A 24512-nucleotide genomic window follows, 5' to 3' on the forward strand; every position below is an offset into this window, starting at 1 on the left:
GCCCAGGTCAAGGGTTTTAAATACCCTCCGGCCACTTTCCCAGCTCCCTCCACTGTAACCAAACATGATAAAGCCACAGGTCAGAAGCCAGGACCCAGGTCACCGCCAGAAAGAACAGGGCCTCGATCAGATCAGATTGGACCAGAACAGACACAGAGGATCAGATAGGTCCAGAGGCGCACTCACCAGGGAGTGAGGTGGCATTCGGAGGATGAAAGAGCTGGTGCCCTGTGGGGTCGGACTCCTTATCAGCGACTTTGACCTCTGTCCCCAACAGGAGTTCACCCCAGGCCACCAGGCAGATCCAGCTCCAGGGAGGCACCCTGAGGAGGAGCGGGGGCTGTGAGGGGCAGAGGGGCTCTCTGAGAATCCCTTTGTCCCTGCTGTGGGACTTCAGGCCAACTCCTTGGTTATGCTCCAGTTCCCGAGAATTTTCCATACCCTGGTTAATATCTCCATCCTCTGCCAGCCCACTCCCAGGCTCCAAACATTTCCTTGTCTGCTTCCAGTTAACCCTTGTTCTGCCCACTTCCGAATGCCTGTCTCCCCCAAGTCCTTCTTGTGCGTTTTACCCAAAGCTGGGCTGGAGGCTCTGCTTACATACCTCCCGCAGGGCAGAGCTCACTACCTCTCTGTTGCCTTATCCATGGTCAACAACTCCATTTGCTCGAGCAGAACTTCTCCCCCTAGTTGGGCCCCAGGGACGACCTGTGGGAGTTCAGAAATTGGGTGTGTGTCTCGGTGTGTGTCTTGCCCAGGAAAGTGGCAGTAAATGCTTACAAGCTTGGGCTCAGGCTCCAGACAGCCTGGGTTTGAACCTCAGCTCTGCCCCAGCTGTGAACTTCGGTAACCTTGAACCAGTCACGGAGCCTCTCAGCAGCCTACCAGTAAAACCCGAGGAGGGGGCAGCCCTTACTCACAGGGCTGCCCTTACTCAACAGGGTTGCTGAGATGAGCCTTAATTCCCAGCACACACTTGCCTTTACACCTGTCAGTCATTACCATGCTCACTGGCATCTATGCCTTATTGTCACTGCCACTGACCTGCCTCCTTGTCCCAGGGGCTAGCCTGGGTGGGAGGGGCTTTATTCGACCCCCCCCCCCCCCCCCCCCCCGCCGCCAGGGAGATGGACTGGGCTGGGATGAGTGTCCTATCTCCCCTGTGCCATTTGCCAGCCCTTGGAGGTCTGGAAACCAAACCAAACCAATTAGAAATTCACTTTCCTTTTTTTTTTTTTTGAGATTTTATTTATTTATTTGTCAGAGAAAGAGAGAGAGAGCACAAGCAGGGGGAGCAAAGGCAGAGGGAGAGGGCGCCTGGGTGGCTCAGTTGGTTAAGCGACTGCCTTCGGCTCAGGTCATGATCCTGGAGTCCCGGGATCGAGTCCCGCATCGGGCTCCCTGCTCGGCGGGGAGTCTGCTTCTCCCTCTGACCCTCCCCCCCCCATGTGCTCTCTCTCTCTCACTCTCTCTCTCAAATAAATAAATAAAAAATCTTAAAAAAAAAAAAGGCAGAGGGAGAAGTGGGTTCCCCGCCAAGCGGGGAGCCTGATGCGGGACTCGATCCCAGGGCCCCGGGATCATGACCTGAGGCAGACGCTTAACCGACTGAGCCACCCAGGCATCCCGAAATTCACTTTCCTTAGTGGATAAGGAGGATCCAGAGCCAGAGTGAAGAGACTGCCTGCTTTTTCTTTTTTTTTTCAATTGTGAAGCATAACCGACATGTAAAATAGGCTTCAAGCATAAATACATGATTTAACACATTATCATGAAACGCTTAAGTGACCCCATGCAGGCCAAGAAATGGAACACACCAGCCCCCAGAAGGCTCTCACGTGTCTCCATCCAAGAGAATTTTCACCCCTACTATCCAAGAATCTCAGGCCCAGTAGGGCAGGCAAAGTCAGCAACAGACCCTCTGAGCAGAGGAATCAAGGATGCCAGCTCAGTCTTCCACTGCTCTGCACTCTAGGCAAGCTGCTAAACCTCTCTGAGCCTCAGTTGTCCAGCTATAAATCTGTGAAATGGTGCCATATAGTCCTGGACCTATCTCCCAGGGAGATCTCATGCAGGCATGTGGGCACCTGGCCCCACACAGGTGAGTGCTCGACACCTGCAGGCAATTACTTTTACTAATCTGGGTGGGGACAGCTGTCGGGGTGGGGGGAGATTTCTAGGAGGGCTCTCACCTCTGCTCCCCCAAACTCCGAATCTGCAAATGAGATAGATACCCAAGAGGTAAGGGTGAGAAGAGCCTCTATTGCATGGGTTTTTCAAACTGTGTACCTTCGATTCCCAGGGGTGCCATAGAAATATCTTGTGGGGTTGGTGGGTCTTCATCCCCTCTGTTGCCCAGGCAACTCAGCTGTTCCCCTTTTCCTATAATGGCATTGCATGCATGTAAGATTTTATAAAGATATTTTGTCCCTAGACAATTAAGTGACTGATGCAAAACTATAGGTTGCGATGAAAGACAAGCAACTTAATTGTTTTTTAAATGAGCAAAAGAGCAGGCACAAATGGCCAATAAGCACAGGAAAAGGTGCTTAGCCATTACTATTCAGGAAATGCAGATTAAAACCACAATGGGGAAAAGCTGAGAGCCTTTCCCTTAAGATCAGGAGCACATCAAGGATGCCCACTCTCGCCACTATTGTTCAGCATAGTACTAGAAGTCCTAGCAACAGCAATCAGACAACTAAAAGAATAAAAGGTACTCAAATTGGCAAAGAAGAAGTCAAACTCTCTCTCTTCGCAGACGACATGATACTTTATGTGGAAAACCCAAAAGACTCCATCCCCAACTTACTAGAACTCATACAGCAATTCAGTAATGTGGCAGGATACAAAATCAATGTACAGAAATCAGTTGCTTTCTTATACACTAACAGTGCAACTGTAGAAAGAGAAATTAGAGAAACGATTCCATTTACAATAGCACCAAAAACCATAAGATACCTCGGAATACACCTAACCAAAGAGGTAAAGGATCTATATTCTAGGAACTACAGAACACTCATGAAAGAAATTGAAGAAGGCACAAAAAGATGGAAAAACATCCCATGCTCATGGGTTGGAAGAATAAACATTGTTAAAATGTCTACGCTGCCCAGAGCAATCTATACCTTCAATGCCATCCCGATCAAAATTCCAATGACAATTTTTCAAAGTGCAGGAACAAACAATCCTAAAATTTGTATGGAATCAGAAAAGACCCCCAATCGCCAAGGAAACGTTGAAAGAGAAAAACAAAGCTCGGGGCATCACATTGCCTGATTTCAAGCTATATTACAAAGCAATGATCACCAAGACAGCATGGTACTAGCACAAAAACAGACATATAGACCAATGGAACAGAATAGACAGCCCAGACATGGACACTGAACTCTATGGTCAAATAATCTTCGACAAAGCAGGAAAAAACATGCAATGGAAAAAAGTCTCTTCAATACATGGTGCTGGGAAAATTGGACAGCTATATACAGAAGAATGAAACTCGACCATTCTCTAATACCATACAGAAAGTTAAACTCAAAATGGCTGAAAGACCTCAATGTGAGACAGGAATCCATCAAAATCCTAGAGGAGAACATAGACAGTAACCTCTTTGACATCGGCCACAGCAACTTCTTTCAAGATATGTCTCCAAAAGCTAGTGAAACAAAAGCAAAAATGAACTTTTGGGGCTTCATCAAGATAAAAAGCTTCTGCACAGCAAAGGAAACAGTCAACAAAACAAAGAGGCAACCCACCGAATGGGAGAAGATATTTACAAATGACACTACAGATAAAGGGCTGGTATCTAAGATCTATAAAGAACTTCTCAAACTCAACACCCAAAAAACAAATAATCAAGTCAAAAAATGGGCAGAAGACATGAACAGACACTTCTCCAAAGAAGACATCCAAATGGCTAACAGACACATGAAAAATTTTCATCATCATTAGCCATCAGGGAAATTCAAATCAAAACCACATTGAGATACCACCTTACACCAGTTAGAATGGCAAAAATTGACAAGGCAAGAAACAACAAGTGTTGGCGAGGTTGTGGAGAAAGGGGAACCCTCTTACACTGTTGGTGGGAATGCAAGTTGGTACAACCACTTTGGAAAACAGTGTGGAAGTTCCTCAAAAATTTAAAAATAGAGCTATCCTATGACCCAGCAATTGCACTACTGGGTATTTACCCCAAAGACACAGATGTAGTGAAAAGAAGGGCCACATGCACCCCAATGTTCATAGCAGCAATGTCCGCAATAGCCAAACTGTGGAAAGAGCCGAGATGCCCTTCAACAGACGAATGGATAAGGAAGATGTGGTCCATATATAAACTGGAATATTACTCAGCCATCAGAAAGGAGGAATACCCAACTTTTGCATCAACATGGATGGGACTGGAGGAGATTATGTTAAGTGAAATAAGTCAATATATGTGGAACATGAGGAATAGCATGGAGGACATTAGGAGAAGGAAGGGAAAAATGAAGGGGGGGAAATCGGAGGGAGAGATGAACCATGAGAGCCTATGGACTCTGAGAAACAAACTGAGGGTTTTAGAGGGGAGGGGGTGGGGGGATGGGTTAGCCTGGTGATGGGTATTAAGGAGGGCATGTACTGCATGGAGCACTGGGTGTTATACAAAAACAATGAATCGTGGATCACCACATCAAAAACTAATGACGTATTGTATGGTGACTAACATAACATAATAAAATAGAATTTAAAAATAAATAAATAAAACCACAAGAAGTCACCTCCTTACACCCACTAGAGTTGCTAAAATTAAACGGTGGACATACCAAGTGTTGACCAGAACATGGAGTAAGTGGAACTCCCATCCACGGTTGGTGGGAGCACAAAGTGGTACAACCACTTGGAAAACTGTTTAGCAGCTTCTACTAGAGCTGAGCCTACTCTATGATCCAGCAAGTCCACCCCTGGGTCTACACCCAACGGAAATGCATCCATAGGTTCACCAAAAGGCATGTACTAGAATGTTAATTGCACCACAGCTCCTAAGAATCCCCAATCTGGAAGGCACCCAAATGCCCATCGACCAGAGAAGAGGTCCAGAAAATGTATATTTACACAACGGAATGACATACAGCAATGAAAATCACCGACTTGCAGCTGCCCAATACTGAGGTGAATCTCACGAACATAATTTGGAGCCAAGAAGCTAGACCCAGAGCATGGGTGTTAGATGGTGCTGTTTCCCTAAAATACAGAAACAGGACAAATTAGTCTTTGCTGTTTGAGGTTAGAGTGGTGATTTGGTTTGCCGGGGGGCGGGGGGGAGGGCGGGTTTGGATCTGGAAGGGGGACCAAGGGGGCTCTGTGGGTCCTTGTAATGTTCTGTTCCTTGATCTGGGTAGTGGTTTATGTGGATTTGTTCCATTTGTGGAATTGCATCAAGCCATTCCCTATGGCACGCACCTTTTCGTGTGCACCTTATACATCAAGAAAAGCTTTTAAAATGACAGTAATAAACTGACAAGAAATCACCTGGAAAAATACACAAGCATTTCATTTTTCTTTTCTTTTTTTTTTTTTTTTGAAGATCTTATTTATTTATTTGCCAGAGAGAGAAAACAAGCACGGGAGCAGCAGGGCAGAGGGAAAAGCAGGGTCCCCACTGAACAAGGAGCCCGATGCAGAACTCGAACCCAGGACCCTGGAATCATGACCTGAGCCAAAGGCAGATGCTTAACCACCTGTGCCACCTAGGCGCCCCTCATTTTTCTTTTAAAAACAGGCTGCAAATTTGCAACGACGTGGATGGAACTGGAGGGTGTTATGCTGAGTGAAATAAGTCAATCAGAGAAAGACATGTATCATATGACCTCACTGATATGAGGAATTCTTAATCTCAGGAACAAACTGAGGGTTGCTGGAGTGGTCGGGGGTGGGAGGGATGGGGTGGCTGGGTGATGGACATTGGGGAAGATATGTGCTACGGTGAGCGCTGTGAATTGTGTAAGACTGTTGAATCACAGATCTGTACTTCTGAAACAAATAATGCAACATATGTTAAGAAAAAAGAAAAAGAAGAAGATAGCAGGAGAGGAAGAATGAAGGGGAGTAAGTCGGAGGGGGAGTCGAACCAGGAGAGATGATGGACTCTGAAAAGCAAACTGGGGTTTCTGGAGGGGAGGCGGGTGGGGGGATGGGTTAGCCTGGTGATGGGTATTGAGGAGGGCACGTTCTGCATGGAGCACTGGGTGTTGTGAACAAACAATGAATCATGGAACAGTACACCAGAACAAATTATGTAATATATGGTGATTAACATAACAATGAAAAATTTTTAAAAAATGAAAAAAAAAAACAGGCTGCAAAACAGTGTGTATTGGACTATCTGGCCCCATTTTTGTAAGAAATAAATATATTCCTTTGCAACATTAATGCTGGATCGTCCTGGGGTGGGGGGGCGGGTTGAGTTGCATTAAAAGTTTTATTTGCCGAGCGCCTGGGTGGCTCAGTTGGTTACGCGACTGCCTTCTGCTCAGGTCATGGTCCCGGGGTCCTGGGATTGAGTCCCATATCGGGCTCCCCCTGCTCTGCGTGACCAGAGGCTCAGGTCAGGTCAGGAGGAGCCTGCTTCTCCCTGCTTGTTGTGCGTGCGTGCTCTCTCTCTCTCTCTGTCAAATAAATAAATAAAATCTTTAGAAAAAAAGTTTTATTTGCCTATAAGTAATCTATAAGGGACATGTATTATTTGTAGATTTGGGCCCAAAAAATGTTATTATAAATTTAATGTTAAACCCTGTGCCCATCCCTAGAGCAACTCCACAGGTCAGGGACTGGGGAATGGAAGTGTGTGCTGGGGCGAGGCCTTGACTGAAAGCCCCTAGGGGACCAGCCGGCCCACTGCCTATCACACCAGTTCGATAACACTTATCGTGCTTAAATGCTCCACTTCAGTCTTGCCAGGATTGGGTTCTTTAGATCTCATTCCATTGCTTGATTTGATATGTTCACGGAACATTTCTGAACACCTGTGCCCTTGGCAGGGGGTACCCTGCCTCGGGGATGCTGTTCCCGGGGCCCCTCAGAGCTGAGTGCCAGGCAGGGCTAATGGCAAAGTACACAGTGTTGTCTAATCTTTCTGCCAGGCCAGTCTGGCACAATGAGATTACCTGGCGTCCCCCCCCCCCCACCCCTTGGCAGCCACGAAGCGGCTCTGGCTGATGATCAGACCTGCTCATGGAGGACACGTGGTCCTGGAGTCGGGGGCCCTCTTTCCCCCCCAGGAGTTCCTGTGGGCACCGGGCAGAGGGGCTTCCCTGAGTGTCCCTGGGATGGAGGCTGTGTTGGTCATGGAACGTCCACCTGATGCTCTAACCTACGGGCAGGAGCCAGGTGGGTGGGTGAGGGCACAGAGTCTGGCCCCGGGGGGAACAGTCTCCCAAGACCAGAGCCTTCTGTGACACGGGTTCTAGTCCCTAAACAGTGTCACTATCTAGTCATATGAACCTGTGTTGACCACTGAAACCTCCTGGATTGTAGGGATAATGCAGGATGACCATTTTTTAAAAGTTCATGTATCTCAGAGCACTGAGAAAAGCCTGGAGAGCCACAGAAACACAAGTCTTATTTTCTGGTTGGAGGCTTATGTGTCAACTCCCTCCTTGTCAGATCGTTCATGTTGCCTGGGCAGAAAACTGGCTTGCAGGGCTCTGGAACGGCCCCGAGTGGGGACGAGCGGAGGCGGCTATGTGGATCCTTGTGGAATTTTCAAGGGGGTTTCTACAGCAATAGAAACTGTACTAGTTTCTATTGCTGGTGACAAATTAATACAAATTTAGCAACTTGAAACAACTCACTTTTATTATCTCATGGTTTCTGTGGGTCAGGCATCCAGGCTCAGTCTAACTGGTCCTCTGTTTCAGTGTCTCTCACAAAGCTGTGGTCAGGGTGTCAGCCAGGGACATGGTCTCATCTGGGGTTCGACCGAAGAAGGGTCCACTTCCCAGCTCCCACGGTTGTTGGCAGGATTCAGCTTTGCGTGGGTTGTCAGACTGGGGGCCTCAGTTTCTTGCTGGCTATTGGCTGGAGACCACCCCCTGTTCTTCACTGTTTGGAGCTCTCCACGGGGCAGCCTGTCTCATCAGAGTGAGCGAGGGAGAACATCTATACAGAGAGACTACTGGCAAGACAGAAGTGATGATCCCACATAATGTAATCACAAAAGTGACATCCCATCTGCTCTGTCATATCCTATTGGTTAGAAGCAAGTCACAGGTCCTGCACACGTTTGGCTGGGGGGGTGGGATGGGGGTGGTACAAGGGGCATGGATACCAGAGGGCAAGAATAGTTGGGAGTCATCATAGACTGTGCCATAAGCTGAGAATTGGTGCCACCAAGCATTTCAGCCTCCCTCAGGGTGTTAAAATCTCTAATAAGGGAAGACTCAATTATCTTCACCAATTCAAGAGTTTCCCATTAGTGCAATCCAAAGAGCTAACCAGGTGGGAAGGAAAGAGCCTCCCCCACCCGCCGCAAATCATCCAACCTCTTTTTTTTTTTTTAAGATTTTATTTATTTATTTGAGAGAGAGAGAATGAGAGAGAGAGAGAGCACATGAGAGGGGGGAGGGTCAGAGGGCGAAGCAGACTCCCTGCTGACTCCCTGCTGAGCAGGGAGCCCGATGCGGGACTTGATCCAGGGACTCCAGGATCATGACCTGAGCAGAAGGCAGTCGCTCAACCAACTGAGCCACCCAGGCGCCCATCATCCACCCTCTTTTGACTTGAGCACAAACCCCTTGAAGGCTTGGCATATTTCCATTTTGCTTTTGGATGTACCCCCAGCCACTGGAACATGCCTACCAGCCAGTAGCTCCGAGGAAGGTTGTGGTCAGAGCTTCTCCTCAACGGGCCAGCTTCGTCACTGCCGCCATTCGATGTGGAGGAGAAAAGCAGACTGTGACAGACTTTACTGGGGGTTCCAAAGGACCGAAACAGAAGCAGGGATGATGAATGCGTCGTTCTTTTATTTTGCATTTCCTTTAATGGTATTGCAACATCTTATTTGAAACAAATCCTGTGTGTCCTCTCCAGGGCGCCCCCACAGGCAGAACCTAGTGCCCAATTTCCCTTCGCCCGCTCCCTCGTGTGGCTGTCACTGGCTGAACGCATCACCTGTTATAAAGTCAGGTGCATCGCTTCTGACACCCTAGAGTGAAACGTACCTTTCCAAATGTACAATCTAGAGACAGAATATTCCCATCTCCCCAAAGTCAGCATCTTCCCCTGGCCTCTCACCCGTGTTCTGTTCCCATTATTTTTGCCTTTTCCAGAATGTCACATACAATGAGATTCATCCAGCAGCTCATTTGTGTCTATTGCTGAGCACCCTTCTATCAGGTGGCCAAAGCACCATTTGCATATCCAGGGAACAGCTGAAGGACTTCCAAGTTGTTTCCAGTTTTTGACAATTATGAAAAAAAGCTGTTTGAAACATCTGTGTACAGGTCATTGTGGGGACATATGGTTTTCATTTCTTTTCAGTAAATACCCAGGAGGGGGATGGCTGGGTCAAATGGTAAGTGCGTGTTTACTTTATACAAAACTGCTAAGCCTTTTTCCAAAGGGGCTGACCTCTTGTGTGCCCACCTGCCGTGGTGGCCCGGCATCCCCACCAGCACGTGGGGTTGACGGTTGCTTCCATTTTAGCCACTGTAACTACATGGCTGATTAGGGGCGCCTGGGTGGCGCAGTCACTTAGGCGTCTGACTCTTGGTTTCGGCTCAGGTCGCGATCTCACGGTGGTAGGACGGAGTCCGAGTTGGGCTCCGCATTCAGTGTGGAATCTGCTTGAGATTCTCCCTCCCTCTCCCTCTGCTCCCCCCGCCATGCTCTCTCGCTCTCTCTCTAAAATAAATAAATTAATCTTTGAGAAGAAAAAAGTGAAAGTGTGCGGCTGGTTAGCATTCCGTATTTAATCCTCACAACGATCCCATGAAACTGGTGGGACCATTATCCCCATTCGACAGACGAGGAAACTGAGTCTCAGAGAGACTAGATCACTAGCTCCGGGTCTTTCAGACATTCAGAGGCGGGCTGGGATTCCAACCCAGACCCTGGATCCAGAGCTCTTCCTAAGATTCCTCCATGGCCTACAGGAAACTCCAGTCAGGGGACTGAGGCGGAGGAAGGCACAAGGACCCACAGAGACTGGCCTGGATTCGAGCTCCCTCAGGCACGTGGCGCAACTTCTCTGCACCTCAGTCTCCTCATCCATCAAATGGGGATCATAATATTACTTACCATAGTGAGCGAAGAGTAAGAGGTCAATAAATCTAAGCTCCTGGCTCCTCTAACTGCCAAGGGGGAGAAACACGTGGGTGATGCCGCTCCAGGTAAATTAGCAGAGTGGCTAATTAGGGAACCATGACCCCACTCAGAGCCACGCTCCCAAGCGGCTCTTAGCTAAACCCAGTTTGCCTGGGATTAATCAAAACACGGTGGTGAACACTCCCGTGCACCATATAACCCATTGAGGGAAATGAAAGATGAATAAAATACACAAAATGATCTTCATGGTTCATTCCCCACACCTCAATCCTGAGGGCTCCCTGACTCTGCCTGCTACCACCCACCCACATTTCCCTTCATTTGCAAGTTGAGAGGTAGGCACAAAAGACTCAGTCCTTCTTTCTTTCTTTTTAAAAAAAATTATGATGAATGGTTTCAGATACACATGACAGATTACATAGAGTATAAAGAATAATGATGAGCACCCAGGTACCCGCCCCCCAGCGTAAGACCCCAGTTACCTTTGAAGCCCTGATGAGCAGCCCCCCACCCCCCTGACACACACACACACCCACATTCCCTCCTGCCCCGTGGCAGCTTTGAGCCAGGGTTTTATCTGGAGCTCCCAGAACTTAGGCAAGCATCTGCAGGACCATCAGCTCTACCATATAAGGGCTGAGATCAGCCCACAGGTCAGGGTGAGAAAGGCTGGAGGGGAAAGAAAAGAGAGGAGAGGAAGCAGGTACCAAAATACGTGAAGGATCAGCATTTGGGGGTACAAAGATGTCTTAACGGGTAAGTCTGAAATGCAAATGTGCTATGTGCTAACCACACCTGGTCCCAACCTTGAACCACACTGCCCACCCCTCCACACTCACCCAGAGTGAGTGCACTGGGCAAAATTTGGAGATTTCATAGAATCTGTGTCTCCTGATGCTAGAAAAATCAGGGGTGGCCCAGGGAATCAGATTTCAAAACAAGACCCACAGATAGGGCTTGCTACTGACTGGCAACCTCCCTCCCGCCTATCTCTGTCCCCCACAATTTCTGAATCAAAGTTTTCACTCCACTTGAACGCTGAATAAAACCCACAAGGTAGAGAAAGAGGTAAGTATCCTCTTTTTTTTTTTTTAAAGAGGATCCTCATTGAAATCACTCACATGCTATTCTGAATTTGCCCAGATAGCTTTGCTCTGCGGTAGCTGATTGGGCCATGTTTTAAGCATGGAGCACCTGGGAGAGACAGACCCTGGTAGGATTGCCAAAGTGGAGGCTTCCAGCAACCTGAGAGAGTAAGACAGGAGCAATAGGGGGAGAAGGGTTGCAGAATGAGAAAGGCGCAGATTCCAATGACAAACCCAGCCTGGTTCAAGTTTGCTTCCTCCGGCAAAGGAAGGCAGTGTTCTCCCGCTTGCTCAGCTCCCTCCCCTTCCTCTGTGCTGCACGCACCACTTTCCCAAAAGTCAGCCCAACTGCCATGAGAAGCCTGCAGGCTAGTTTGACACCCAACAATCCCACAGGAGGACATTTCTGTGTGAAAATGTGTCCTGAGTCCCGAACCACCGACCTAGGAATGCGCTTTGGGGAAGCAGCTACAGGAACACGGTCATTGGCTGAGTCGGGGACTGTTCTCGCTGGCGCATCCCACAGGGGCGGGGGCGGGGTACAATGAGCCCCCTCGACATCTGTTCAGTGTTAAGAGCACTTTAGACCAATTTTATCAAAACATGCAGCTTGTCAAGTTTTAACGAATTCCGTTATTTAAGAAGTAAGCTACCACTCCGTAGCTTGCCCCTGCAGGTCCTTCCCCACTGCGGCCGGTAGGGTCATGGTGGAAATCTACTCAATTGGAAACTTCCCAGAACAGAGCTGAGGGGCGGGGACAGTCTTATCAGGAACTTTTCTGTTTGGGGTTACGAAAACGGGTGACATTTGGAGGCTGATAAAGCTGATCCCCCAGCCCTTGGACTGTATATAAGGAGCAGCTCCTGCCTGCTCTCCTGCACTTTCCAGCCTTCAACCCGTCTCTGGAGATCGGGACCCAAGAAGAACCATGAAGTGGCTGATGCTGGTCACCTTGGTGGCACTCTCTGAGTGCGCTATCATCAGGTGAGTCTGCAAGACACACAGCCCCCGGACCAGCCTCCCAGGGCTGTTTCCTTCTGCTGCCTGTCACGTTCCTTCCTTTCCCCTCACATTTTTCTTCCTTCTTCCCTCGTCCAACTCTTCTCTGCTCCACCACCTCCAGCCCCCCTTCTGGTTTCCCTCTGCCCTTTTGGGGAGGCAGCACTGATGACGTGCATCTTGTGTCCTACCCGGGGCTGGGTTCCCAGCTCCAGGACCGGGCGGGGTGACTTTACGCAAGCATTCAAGCTCTTTGCGTTCGGGTGCCAAAAAGAGAAGCGTCTCCCCTCTTGGCTTCCCCCTCCTTCTCCCTCTCTTGGGCCAGCTTCCTTTTCCTTCCGAGGCTTCCGCGGCGCCCCACGAGCAGACTCCTTGCCTAACTACGCTGCCTCCTCCAAGCCCCCTGTTTGCCAATGCTCCGTCGCAGGGTTCCCCTGGTCAAAAAGAAGTCCTTGAGAAAGAATCTGATGGAGCATGGGCTCCTAGATGACTTCCTGAAGAAGCACAGCCCCAACCCAGCCAGCAAGTACTTCCCCCAGGAGGCCACCATGATGGCCACGGAGCCCCTGGAGAACTACATGGATGTGAGTGCCCGGGCCGGCCCCGGAGGAGAGAGAGGGGCTCCCGGGGGTCTAGGATGATGGGCCGGGGCTCCCAGGCAGGAACCCAGGGGTCTGAGCCCAGGATCGCAGACGCACAGGGGGTGCAGGAAAACTCACAGTCAGAGCCGTGGTTCTCATTGGCTCTTTTGTTCAGCCATCCCGTGTTTATGCACAAAGAGCACCTCCTTCTGCGCCAGGCACTGTGCCGGGCCCAGGGGCAGCTGCTGTGGACAAAACCAAGCGCGGCCCCTGCCCTCATGCAGCTCACAATCGAGGAGGGAGAGATAGACAGCAAGCGGGGAGCCTCACAAACCATGAAAAGCACAATGGGGCCAAGGGCTGCACAGTAAAAGTCTCAGGCTCAGAGAGTGCGGCCGGGGCAAGCAGCGAAGGAAGAGCTGGGGTTTCCAGGGGACAGAAGAGTGTCCCAGGGGGTGAAAGCTCGTGCCAGATCCCATGACCGTGGGGAACAGAGTGCATTTGAGGAAAGGAGACTGGTATTCATGGAGAGCGGAGAGGGAGGGAGAGAGGCACAGTGAGGCCTGCGGGGTCAGTGAGTGGAGCCAAGTCAGAGTCTCAGGAAGGTCTGCAGCCTAATTGGCACTGAGTTGCCTTCACTGGGAGGGCTGACATGACCAGATGGGAGCTTCAGGAAGATCACTCCGACTCTCCGATTTGGGACCCCATGCAACACCCAGCCCTTCGGTAGATACTATGCGTCCCTACTGTGAATGGCCCTGGGCCAAGGGTATGAGACCAGGTTGCCTGTCCTTACAAGCTTAGCCTATTTAAAACCTCCAGCCCTGGTGCCTTGGCTCTCTTGCTTGGGAGCCACGTGACTTTGGGCAATCATTTACATTCTGACTGAGCCTCAGCTTCCTCGTCTGTAAGACAGAACCACTAATATCTACCATCAGGGTGTTGTCACAAGTAATGGATGCAGGAATGTTTTTTGGAGTGCTTAGCATGGGGCCTGGTCCTTGGTAAGAGCTTGGTAAAGTCAGCCCACCTGTTCACTTAACAAATATTTAGGAAGCGCCTACTATGTGCAAGCAGCTAAGAAAACAGTGGTGGAGAAGTAAAGTTCCTGGAGCTTATATTCTAGAGGGAAAGACGAATAGAGACAAATAAATATGTAAGATAATATCAGGAATGACAAGGGTCACAAAATAAAAATCGAGCAAGGGGGGAAGTGGGGAAGGGGCAAATGTAGGTAAAGGGGTCAGGGAGGGCCGCTTGGCAGAGGGGACGTTTGACTAGGGCTCTGAATGAGTGATGAGTAGGAGCCAGCCCAGGAAAGATATAGAATAAACATCTTTCTAGCACAAGAAATAGCAAGTGCAAAGGCCCTGGGAGGGGAAGGAGCTTATCATCATCAAAGAATCACGAGACCAGCGGGGCTGGAACAGAGCTGGCAAGGGAGAAAGTGCTGCCCATCGTTAGGTGGCTCGTTGATCTCCCCATCAACAATTTACTGAAAAAAGCATTTCAGCATATATTCTGATGAGTGCTGTCAGGTTGCACCCCTTTCCGAGAACGTGCATTCTCTAGGACAACAAGACTGAGATATACAAGACAAGAGCTGAAGAGGGGACAGCAGATTGGGTGTTCATGGTGCTTAGAAGAGAACAGTCAGAGGGTAACAGGGGAGCAATCAGGGAAGACTTCCAGGAGGAGGGGAGACCAGGCTGGGCCTTGAAGGATGGATGCATTGGACAGGGCAAGAAGGACCAGGAACACAGTGAAGGGAAAGGTGGGAGATAGGCTGAGGAGCCGACCCAGACACAGCCCCCGGGGAGGCCAGGCCGGGGAGTCCCAGGGAACGGTGCGCTTGGTGAACTGTGCCCCCCACCCGCCCCCGGACAGATGGAGTACTTCGGCACCATCGGCATCGGCACACCCCCTCAGGAGTTCACCGTCATCTTCGACACAGGCTCCTCCAACCTGTGGGTGCCCTCCGTCTACTGCTCCAGTCCTGCCTGCAGTGAGTGCTCGGCCCCGCCTGGCCCAGGCTCCCTGGCGCCAGCCCTTCGGGGAGCCCACAGCACCCAGGGCTTCAAGCCTGGGGCAGGCGCTCAGGGATTCACTCCACAGGCATTCACTGAGTACCTACCTTGTGCCAAGCATGGGGCTTAGGTGCCCAGGGATAACAGGGTGAACCACACATGGTCCCTGCCCTCAGGGACTTCAGTCCACTGGCAGAGAGAAGCGTGAAGGTGCTTAGCACCGTGGATGACCGTGAGCCTGCTCTGCTCAGAGAGCAATCAGGGAAGACTTCCAGGAGGAGGGGAGACCAGGGGGTCCTTGGGGACCTCCCATCGGGTACATGGTCCCAACTGGCCCAACTAGACAGAAGTGGAAACTGGGGATGCTTAGGCTCTAAAGTTTGGGGGAAAGGTTACTTTTCTCCTCCAAACCCGCCCCCCCCAGAACCAAGGCACCCATCTTAGGAAGACACTCTCAGCCCATGACTCTCGCTCGGCTTTTTGAGTTTGACGTCATTACTTCTTGCCCCTGGCAGGCAACCACAACCGCTTCAACCCTCAGCAGTCCTCCACCTACAAGGGCACCAGCCAGTCAGTCTCCATCGCCTATGGCACCGGCAGCATGACAGGTATCCTGGGCTACGACACCATCCAGGTGAGTACCTGCTGGCCGGCCACCTCCTCCGCCCAGCCCTGAAGCCATCTTCCCAGGACCCTGGGGACCACAGTGCACCCCCAGAGTGAGCTTATTCAAGCAATGTAGGTCTCGGTGACCACAAAAGTAAGCTGAAAGGGAACGCAGGAGGGGAAAGTGGCAAAGATGTCGCAGCCATTTCTAGGTGGAGCAGTAGTGGGTAAGGGGGTGGGGCGCCAGGAGCCTTAAGCCAACTTCAGCACCAAGTTGAATGCCAGGTAGAGGACAGGAGCAGAAGGCAAAAAGGCTCAGTTCTCTTTCAGCACCTCCTCCCCTTTTCATACCCCCACCTGCAGCCCCCCTGAGTCAGTGAACTCGACAAGCCCCACCCCCGACCCCGCAGGGTACAGCAGGGGTCAAGGGCTCTGACTTGCCTGGGGTCTGCTTTGCACCCAGTCGTCAGAAACACACACACACACACACACACACACACACACTGTGACCATCTGCTCTGCAGCAAATTCTCACTCTGCATCTCAGACCGTGGCCATCTGGAGATCAGTAACAAGCATTCCCAGGGCCAGTCCCTCCCCCTTCCTTCCAGCCTGCTGCCCTGGAAGCCAAGTCCTACTCGAAATGAAGCAGGGATGCTCTGGGCCCATGGCGGGCACCCCACAGTCCTCAGTCAACACAGGCTGACGGTGAACATCTTGGTTTCCCCCAATTCAGGTTGGAGGCATCTCAGACACCAACCAGATCTTCGGCCTGAGCAAGACTGAGCCCGGCTCCTTCCTGTACTACGCTCCCTTCGACGGCATCCTGGGTCTGGCCTACCCCCAGATTTCATCTTCCGGGGCTACCCCTGTCTTTGACAACATGTGGAACCAGGGGCTGGTTTCCCAAGACCTCTTCTCTGTCTACCTAAGCCGGTAAGTTGGGCAGGGTGGGGGGGGGGGGCAGCAGGGGGCCGTCCAGGGCTGGGTGGGGTGGACGGGGTCTCAGCAAGCAAGGGATTTGAAAGGTCAAGGTCTAAGTCTCAAGAGGTAAATCTCAGAGACAATGGTGCCAAATCCCTCCCTGACGAACCACCTTCCTTCGTCTTGTTTTACCAGTGTGACTTTTGTCACCTTGACTTACACAATCAAATGTCATTAACCATTTGCTCCCCAGCACCAGTCCCCTCATTGTTGGCCCCCGGGAGTGGATTAAGTGAATCCACTTAAAATGGAGGCCAAAATTCCATAGCAAAAAATGAAAATAGGATTTAATGTCTTGAACAAGGGAACTTTTAACTGATGAAAGCAAGTTTCTTCCATTAGTTAACAAAATCTAGATTCCGGTTGTGACTATGAGTTAGTTAATTGGAACAACGAATAAAGAATAAGCCAAGGGCTGGTTTGGTTGAGTAAAGGTTTATGCAAGAGTATCAGAGGGTGTCATCAATTTTCTTGAGACACTCAGCTTTCCTCTGACACAACCTTCTCTCTCTCAAAGTGGTTTGTTGTGCTCGATGTTTCTCTCGAGTTGCTAACTGTTCTGCTGTAATCTCATTGGGTCACATTGTACTGTCGGATGTTTTCAGGGAGGTGGGGTGGGGTTAGGGGAGCGGGGATGGTTTTTTCTGTGGCCAGTTCTTTCATGGTTAATTTCCTATCATTGCCCGCCTTTGCTTCCCTATCTGACCCGAAACTGCAAGGATGTAGAAAGTGAATGTCCCAGTAACAAGGACTCCTACAATTTACAACAGGGGGAACCATTCATCCATTTCTCCTCTTGGCCACTTAATATTCCAGTCGGCTGGTGCCCATAACCTGTCTTTATGGCTACTTCGGTATTTCTCTTATTTCTCCAACCAATCAGGGCTTTCTCCTTCACAGCACTCTGGACATTTTAGACCAGAGAATTCTTTGCTGTTGGGGGGTGGGCTGTCCTGTGCATTGCGGGATGGTTAGCACCTCCCCGGCCCTATTAGCTTTCAGTAACACCCCTTTACTCTTTCTGAATCACGACAATCAAAACTCATCCCAGATGTTGGCAAATTGGAAACCACCCCTGGCTGAGAGCCAGTGAACTACACCATCAGGTCCTTACGAGCGGCCACTGCCATGCATTTGCTTCTCTCGAGCTCCCCGCAGCAATGGGAGTGAACCTGGGGTAGAAACCACACACCTTGGAGCCAGAAGGACATGAGCCACTCCCTGGCTGCGTGACCTCGGGCGAGTTGCCTCATGTCTTTGAGCCTCACTGCAAAGTGCAAATAAAAATAGTGACCCTGTCTGTCACTCACCACAGCTCCTGGCACTGGCAAGAGCGTAATCAAGGGTAGCTCTTAGGACGGGCATAGTAGATGTTCCGGTGAATGAGTGACTGCGTGAATGAATTCCTGTCTCTCACCCCCACTTTCCATAGCAATGACCAGAGTGGCAGCGTGGTGATGTTTGGTGGCATCGATTCTTCTTACTTCACTGGAAACCTGAACTGGGTGCCTGTTTCTGTTGAGGGTTATTGGCAGATCACCGTGGACAGGTGAGAGCACTATGAAGGGCCAACACCCTGCTGTGGGCCCCCGGTCTCCTTTCCATATAGACTTGGAGGTAACTAAGCTTTCTAGAATCCCCCTGGAAGAGCCAGCGCCGGGAAATGTACCCCAGGAGGAGAAGGCAGAAGCTGGCCAAGCCAGAGAGATCCCAAGAAAGGTACCTCCCTGGAGAAGGAAAGTCACTTTCCTTCTCGTCAAACGGGCAGGACAATCTCCCAGCAGACATGTCCACACATCCCAGCACTTAGCGGACCTTGACCTAGCTCATGTCCCTCCCTCCCACCCTACGGTGAGGGCACTGACTTGTTTCAGGGCGTTCCTTTCTACTCTCCCCTTCGGGGCCTGCCCCTCCCCCAGGCAGCCTCAGTCCCCAGCTGTTCGTTGCCCAGCTGGCCTGCCAGGGTGACCAGCGGCCCAGGTTTGCCCGGGAATGCCCCATTTCCTGGAACGCCAGACTCACAGTACTGAAACCGGGATGGTGCTGACCAAACTGGCACATGCTGGTCACCTGGCATCTGCCCCAGCCCAGCTGAAACTTCATCATGTCTTCCACTTCCTGCCCCTGCTCCGTATCTCCCTCACTCTCTGCCTGTGATGCCCTCCTCCAGCTCTGCACCTCCTTAGCAACCTCGGGGGTCTGCTTGCCGGAGAAGCCTTCCGCGGCACCACCACCCTCCCCCTGGATTATGCTTCCGTTCCGCGGCCATGTGTCCTGCTTCTCCGGCTCTTGTTCCACCAAAACCCATCTTTCCAGCCAGACCGTGTGTGCACTGCAGCACCGTGTGCTCATTGCAGCCTGAAGCCATGCGGCTGTCTGGTTCTGCATCTCCCATGCCTAGCGCAGAGCCTGCACTCAGTCGATATTTGTTGAGTAACTGAATGCGTGAATGAATGAGAATGGCTGGAATTTTATGTATTGGCCAATGGATGGAAGGGGGGACCCTCTGGGGCCACCTGGTTCCTCCTTGGGGAGATATATATGTCCCCTGGGGACTCAGGGGACCCTTACTTGCATCTCGTCCTTAGTGTCACCATGAACGGACAGGCCATCGCTTGTAGTCAGGGCTGCCAGGCCATTGTTGACACAGGCACCTCTCTGCTGAGCGGCCCAAGTGATGCTATTGCCAACATCCAGAGCTACATTGGCGCCAGGCAGGACTCAAATGGCCAGGTGAGTCCAGCCCTGAGTGCCCTGATCTAGACCCAAGTGGTGGGTCTGCCATGCAGAAGAAACAAGTCTCCTAACCCTCACTCTTTCCAGATGGCGATCAGCTGCTCAGCCATCAGAAACCTGCCCGACATCGTCTTCACCATCAACGGCATCCAGTACCCTCTGCCTCCCAGCGCCTACATCCTGCAGGTAAGGGGGCTCTGGGCCAGTCACCTGCAGGTGCCTGCAGTGAATGTGGCCACGCACCACGGCACTTTGCACAAGGGAAAGTGCTCTTCCAAGGGCTGAAGCTGACATCTGTTCTGCATAGCCTCCAGAGAAAAAGGAGACATTTAAAATAAATGCAAGAATGACAATGTGGATGCAGCGCCCCCCAAGGGGAAAAGTGAGGCAGAGATTGGTGGCAGGAAAAGAGGATTTCTGGTTGGATGCCTGAGTCCAAGTCCTGGGTCTCAGTGACTAGCGCATTGATTCCGAGCCAGTTGCAAACTCTCCCAGCTCTCAGGGTCCTTGTCTAGAAACTAGAGATGTCAGCGTTCCCCACCCCCAGAGCGTGGGTAGGGTAATCGAGTGGGATCGACCACATCAAAGCTACAAGGGGTTGAGCAAATGGAAACCATACCTCCCGTAGGGTCAGGGCTTGTGATGCTCCTACTGTCTCTGCAAGTAACAAATCTTTACTTGGTAGGGTATGAGCCACAGGACAACACTTCACCGACTACTATAATGCCAGGTGGAAAACCAGTTCTGCCCTGCGGGTCGATGTTATTCAGCAAGAAGTATTGATGGCCAGGAGGTTCCCTCGCAGGGATACCAATTAATTAAGAGGGGGCGTGGCCTAGGCAATGAGGAGAGGGGTGGGTTTCAAAGCTCCCCAGGTGGTTCTAATGTGCAGCCAAGGTGGTGGCCCGGTGCCCTAGTAAGTGAAAAGGACTAACAGCTGATCTGCTTTGCCACCGGACGGGGTCAGAATGAGAAAAGGCTGTGTCACCGGGGCTTCCAAAATCCTTCACGGCAGCTGACTTCTCCCTAAACCTCTTAGCTCCGATGCTGATGTCAGGGTTTGTACATCTGCCAGAAACACTGGTTCATGTCTAGTAATCCCTGGAAACCAATAGCAGAGCTAACAGCTTATCCAGGCGACCCCCGGCCAAGAAGAGCCAAGTCCCCGGACACGAGCCAGGAAATTCTTCCCTTGCACGTGCCATGCGGTGGCCCGGGGACCTTGATGCTTCGTCCCCGGCGCCCTGTCACCGCAGAGTCTGTGCCCCGTCTCCAGCTTTCTTCTCCTTTCCTCCAGAGCCAGGAGGGCTGTGTCAGCGGATTCCAGGGCATGAACATCCCCACCGCCTCCGGAGAGCTTTGGATCCTGGGTGACGTCTTCATCCACCAATACTTCACTGTCTTCGACAGGGCCAACAACCAGGTCGGCCTGGCCCCCGTGGCCTGAGCTGGCGTCTCTCCCGCCACGTCCCAAGAAGATCTAGCCTTAGTCGCCCGCTCTAGATGTATATAATTCTCCCGAATGTTCTTCCTATGGGACTGTGGGGGTGGAATCTTGGGCCCCTCCCCTGTCATACCAATAACGTAGAATAAAAACCTACCCTCCTGGAAAGTGTGCCTTGTATTTCTCCCCACACCACCAGGGTCAGAACACCAGGGCAGGGGGACAAGATGACCATGTCCACTTGGACAACACCAAACAGTGACAGGGCTACACACCCCGTAATAGAGCCGGGAAGATGATAGGCCTTCAGCAGGTCCAGCTGGGAGAAAGACGGGCACCAGAAATACCAGGCCTTTTGCCTCCTCGTGGAATAGGGCACCTAGGTTCTTGGTGAGGGAGTCAGCTTCTTCTTCTTTTTTTTTTTTTTAAAGATTTATTTATTTATTTAAGAGAGAGCATGAGAGAGAGAGAGCATGAGAGCGGGGAGGGTCAGAGGGAGAAGCAGACTCCCCGCTGAGCAGGGAGCCCGATGTGGGACTCGATCCCGGGACTCCAGGATCATGACCTGAGCCGAAGGCAGTCGCTTAACCAACTGAGCCACCCAGGCGCCCGGGAGTCAGCTTCTTCTATCTCCCAAAGACAGTAAGAGATAGTGAGAAAAGGGAAGAGATTAGGGGGAGGTAGCATTCCACTGATGGAAATATTCCAGGCAGGGGATTGAGGGGTGACCAAAGCTGACACCCCCACATCTACTGGGCTGCTCTCTGGGATTAGCTGGTTGGTCCATACTAACACTTGAAGACCCCTTGACGCTCTGGGTGCAGGACACTGAACTGATCCGATGGTTTTCCATTGGGGAGGGGGCGTGCAGAGGTTGTGAGAAGGCAGTGGGCATGCCCTTTAGCAAATACACCCTCGCCTGCAAATGGAAAAAAACCTAGAGCAGCATTTCTCCCAGTGGGTTTGGTAGCAAAACCTCCAGTGAAAAACAAAGTTACAGAATAAGCATGCAACATGTAGCATTCTAGGCCCTGCTTGGAGGTACAGGAGGCCCGTTTCCCCAAGGCTCTGAGAAGTGCTCCCACAAAGTCATCTGTTTGACCTTGACCCAGCTCAGTCTGATGCCCAGTGCCTCTCTTGCTAGCAAACCTTTTGCAGTCCTACGCTCCTCGGCTGGACTGTTGGAAAACTCCCACGGCTGGCGAGCTGGATTCCAGGCGGAGGGCTGGCGCTGGGCCTCCCTGCGGGGAGGGAGTGACTTTGGGGTGTCCAGGATGGGATGGCTTGGGAAACTCTCTTGTCACATCCTCCTCCAGTTTGTCGTTTGTCACTCACACAAATATAAGATGTTGGGCTCTAGGATGCCCTGGGTCTCCCCAGTGTCACGGATCCTCTCCCTAGCCCATTTTCCAGAGCCGAACAGTCTTTTTGAAATAGAAATCTTGATCACATCTCGCCCTTGCTTAAAACCTTCAACTAACGCCTTGCACTTGCACTTGGAATAAGACAATACATCTTCCAGGCCCTGCATGCTCTCTGGCCCCCGAGTACCTTCCCTGCCTCACGTTGACCCCCTCCCCTCACCGTGAGCCCCCCACCCACCCACCTGGCCTTCTGCCACCTCCACAAATACCCAAACTTCTTCCCTACCTCTGGACCTCTGTACACCTTGTGCCCTTTGCCTGGGTTGCTGCTCCTTTTCTCTTGACCTGCGACCACCGAGCATCCTGCAGATCTCAGCTTACACAGCACCTCCCTGTGAAGACTTCCCTGACCACCCTCTCGTGGAGCCCGGCCCTCCTATCTGTTAGGGCACTCGGCACACCCTGCAATCATGCATTTCTACAAGTGCTCGTTTTAGATCCACGAAGGCAGGCACTGCTGAAGCCCCGGCATCAAGAGCAGGGCCTGGCACATCGCAGGTGCTCAATAAATATTTGCGGACTGAGTGATGAACTCAGGATGACTTTTTGAAAGGAAACAACAAGGAAGTGGATCTGCTTTCACTGAGGGCATGCTTAAGACAGCAGATGGGTCCGCTCCCACCCCCACCAACGTTCTGTCCCAATCTTATTTGGTCCTGAGACAAACAGGTGGACTTCTCGGGTTTCTGGGGAGGAATTTCACACTGTCCTGGCTCCTTTGCTCTGTTTATGTTTCTGGCATTTCCCGAGCACCTCCCATGAGCCAGGCAGTGTGCTAGGCTCTGGGGATGCGGGCCCGTCCTCCTGGACCCTTCCTGCTCTGCTCCTGGCCCCTGCAGCTGCAGCTCAGCCCCTCCTTCCCGCCCCTCTTCCGTTTCCTCGCCCTGGGATGCCTGGATCCAGACAGAATCTAAAAAGACTCCCCTTTAAACAGACCATTTGGACTAGGAAACCTGGAGCTGACATGTCTGATCTGACTCTTTCCGCTTTGCCTCCACGAGATAAGATAGATTCACATTCCTGTTCTACGGTCTCAGGCTTCCCTCCGTTCATCTTTCTCCATTCCCTGCAGGCCTCGAGGGTCTAAGCACAGCTCCATCCATCCTTCCGCTTCACATCTGTCCAGGAGTATATTTTCATCTCCCAGGTCTCTGCTCCACTCATCTGTGGAACCCACACCCTCCCTGGACGCGGGGTCTCGTGCAGTGCCAGTAGGAACATAAACTGGTAGGCTCTCTAAGGAGCACCATTTGGCAATATCTATCAAAATGAGAAATGTGTATACGTTCTGGCCCAGTAACTTCCCTTCTGGGAATTTATCTTTAAAACATACACTTGCACAATGATGTAAGTACGAGGTTATTCTCTGTAACATCTTTTGTAAGAGCAAGATTTGAAACAACCCAAATGTCCACCGATGGGGTCCACCCTGGTTAAGCAGGCTATGGTGTGTGCACATAAGGAGCTACTCGGCAGCTGTAAAAAGGTTAAAAATGAGTATGCTCACATGCTTGCTTCGGCAGTACATATACTAAAAATGAGTATGCTCACTAGGTGCTGGGAAAAATCTTGAAAAGAGATTGTTAGGTGAAGCACACACATGCACAAAAACAGGTGACAACCAGGCTTATACTAAGAATCTTTGGATTACAAAAAAAGAAAATAAGATTTGCTTGCACTTACACAATGGAACTGAGAAAGGACACCCAGAATCAGAAACCGTAAAAGGAAGAAGAGGGGGAGCTGGGGAGACGTCTCACTGAATACAATTTTACATATTTTTATTTCTAATGATGTGAACACATTACATGTTAGAAATAAGGGAGGGCACCTGGGTGGCTCACTTGGTTACGGCTCCGACTTGGTTTTGGCTGAGGTCACGATCTCAGGGTCGTGAGATCAAGCCCCACGTCAGGCTCTGAACTGAGCGTGGAGCCTGCTTAAGGTTCTCTCTCTCTCCCTCTGCCCCTTCCCCCACTCTCTCTCACCTCTCTAAAACACACACACACACACACACACACACAAAAAAAAAAAAAACCAGGGCACCAGGGTGGCTCAGTCGTTAAGCGTCTGCCTTTGGCTCAGGTCATGATCCCAGGTCCTGGGATCGAGCCCCGTGTTGGGCTCCCCGCTCGGCGGGAAGCCTGCTTCTCCCTCTCCCATTCCCCCTGCTTGTGTTCCCTCTCTCGCTGTGTCTCTCTGTCAAATAGATTAAATCTTAAAAAAAAAAAAAAGAAACCTTTTGAGCCACCTGGGTGGCTCAGTTGGTTTCGCATCTGCCGTCGGCTCAGGTCATGATCCCGGGGTCCTGGGATCAGGC

General features: G+C 51.1%; 1 protein-coding gene across 1 annotated transcript; it reads left to right on the forward strand.

Annotated features, from left to right (window-relative positions):
* The first annotated feature begins 12179 nt into the window (after nt 1-12179).
* On the forward strand, nt 12180-20936 carry LOC113914470 (pepsin A). The gene is made up of 9 exons (XM_027579712.2): nt 12180-12375; nt 12818-12974; nt 14859-14976; nt 15514-15632; nt 16341-16540; nt 18021-18137; nt 19177-19321; nt 19412-19510; nt 20622-20936. Exons 1-9 carry the CDS (start codon nt 12320-12322, stop codon nt 20769-20771), a joined length of 1161 nt encoding a protein of 386 aa, XP_027435513.1. The 5' UTR covers nt 12180-12319; the 3' UTR covers nt 20772-20936.
* Nucleotides 20937-24512: the final 3576 nt, after the last annotated feature.

This window comes from Zalophus californianus, chromosome 11 (assembly GCF_009762305.2).
Source record: "Zalophus californianus isolate mZalCal1 chromosome 11, mZalCal1.pri.v2, whole genome shotgun sequence".
Classification (NCBI taxonomy): domain Eukaryota; kingdom Metazoa; phylum Chordata; class Mammalia; order Carnivora; family Otariidae; genus Zalophus; species Zalophus californianus.

Bases quoted from the DNA above. Each gene is read 5' to 3' on its own strand.
- LOC113914470 (XM_027579712.2), top strand. From the start codon at position 12,320: ATGAAGTGGCTGATGCTGGTCACCTTGGTGGCACTCTCTGAGTGCGCT. The intron at 12,376-12,817 runs GTGAGTCTGCAA...GCTCCGTCGCAG, and splicing joins TCTGAGTGCGCTATCATCAG to GGTTCCCCTGGTCAAAAAGA. The intron at 19,511-20,621 runs GTAAGGGGGCTC...CCTTTCCTCCAG, and splicing joins CCAGCGCCTACATCCTGCAG to AGCCAGGAGGGCTGTGTCAG.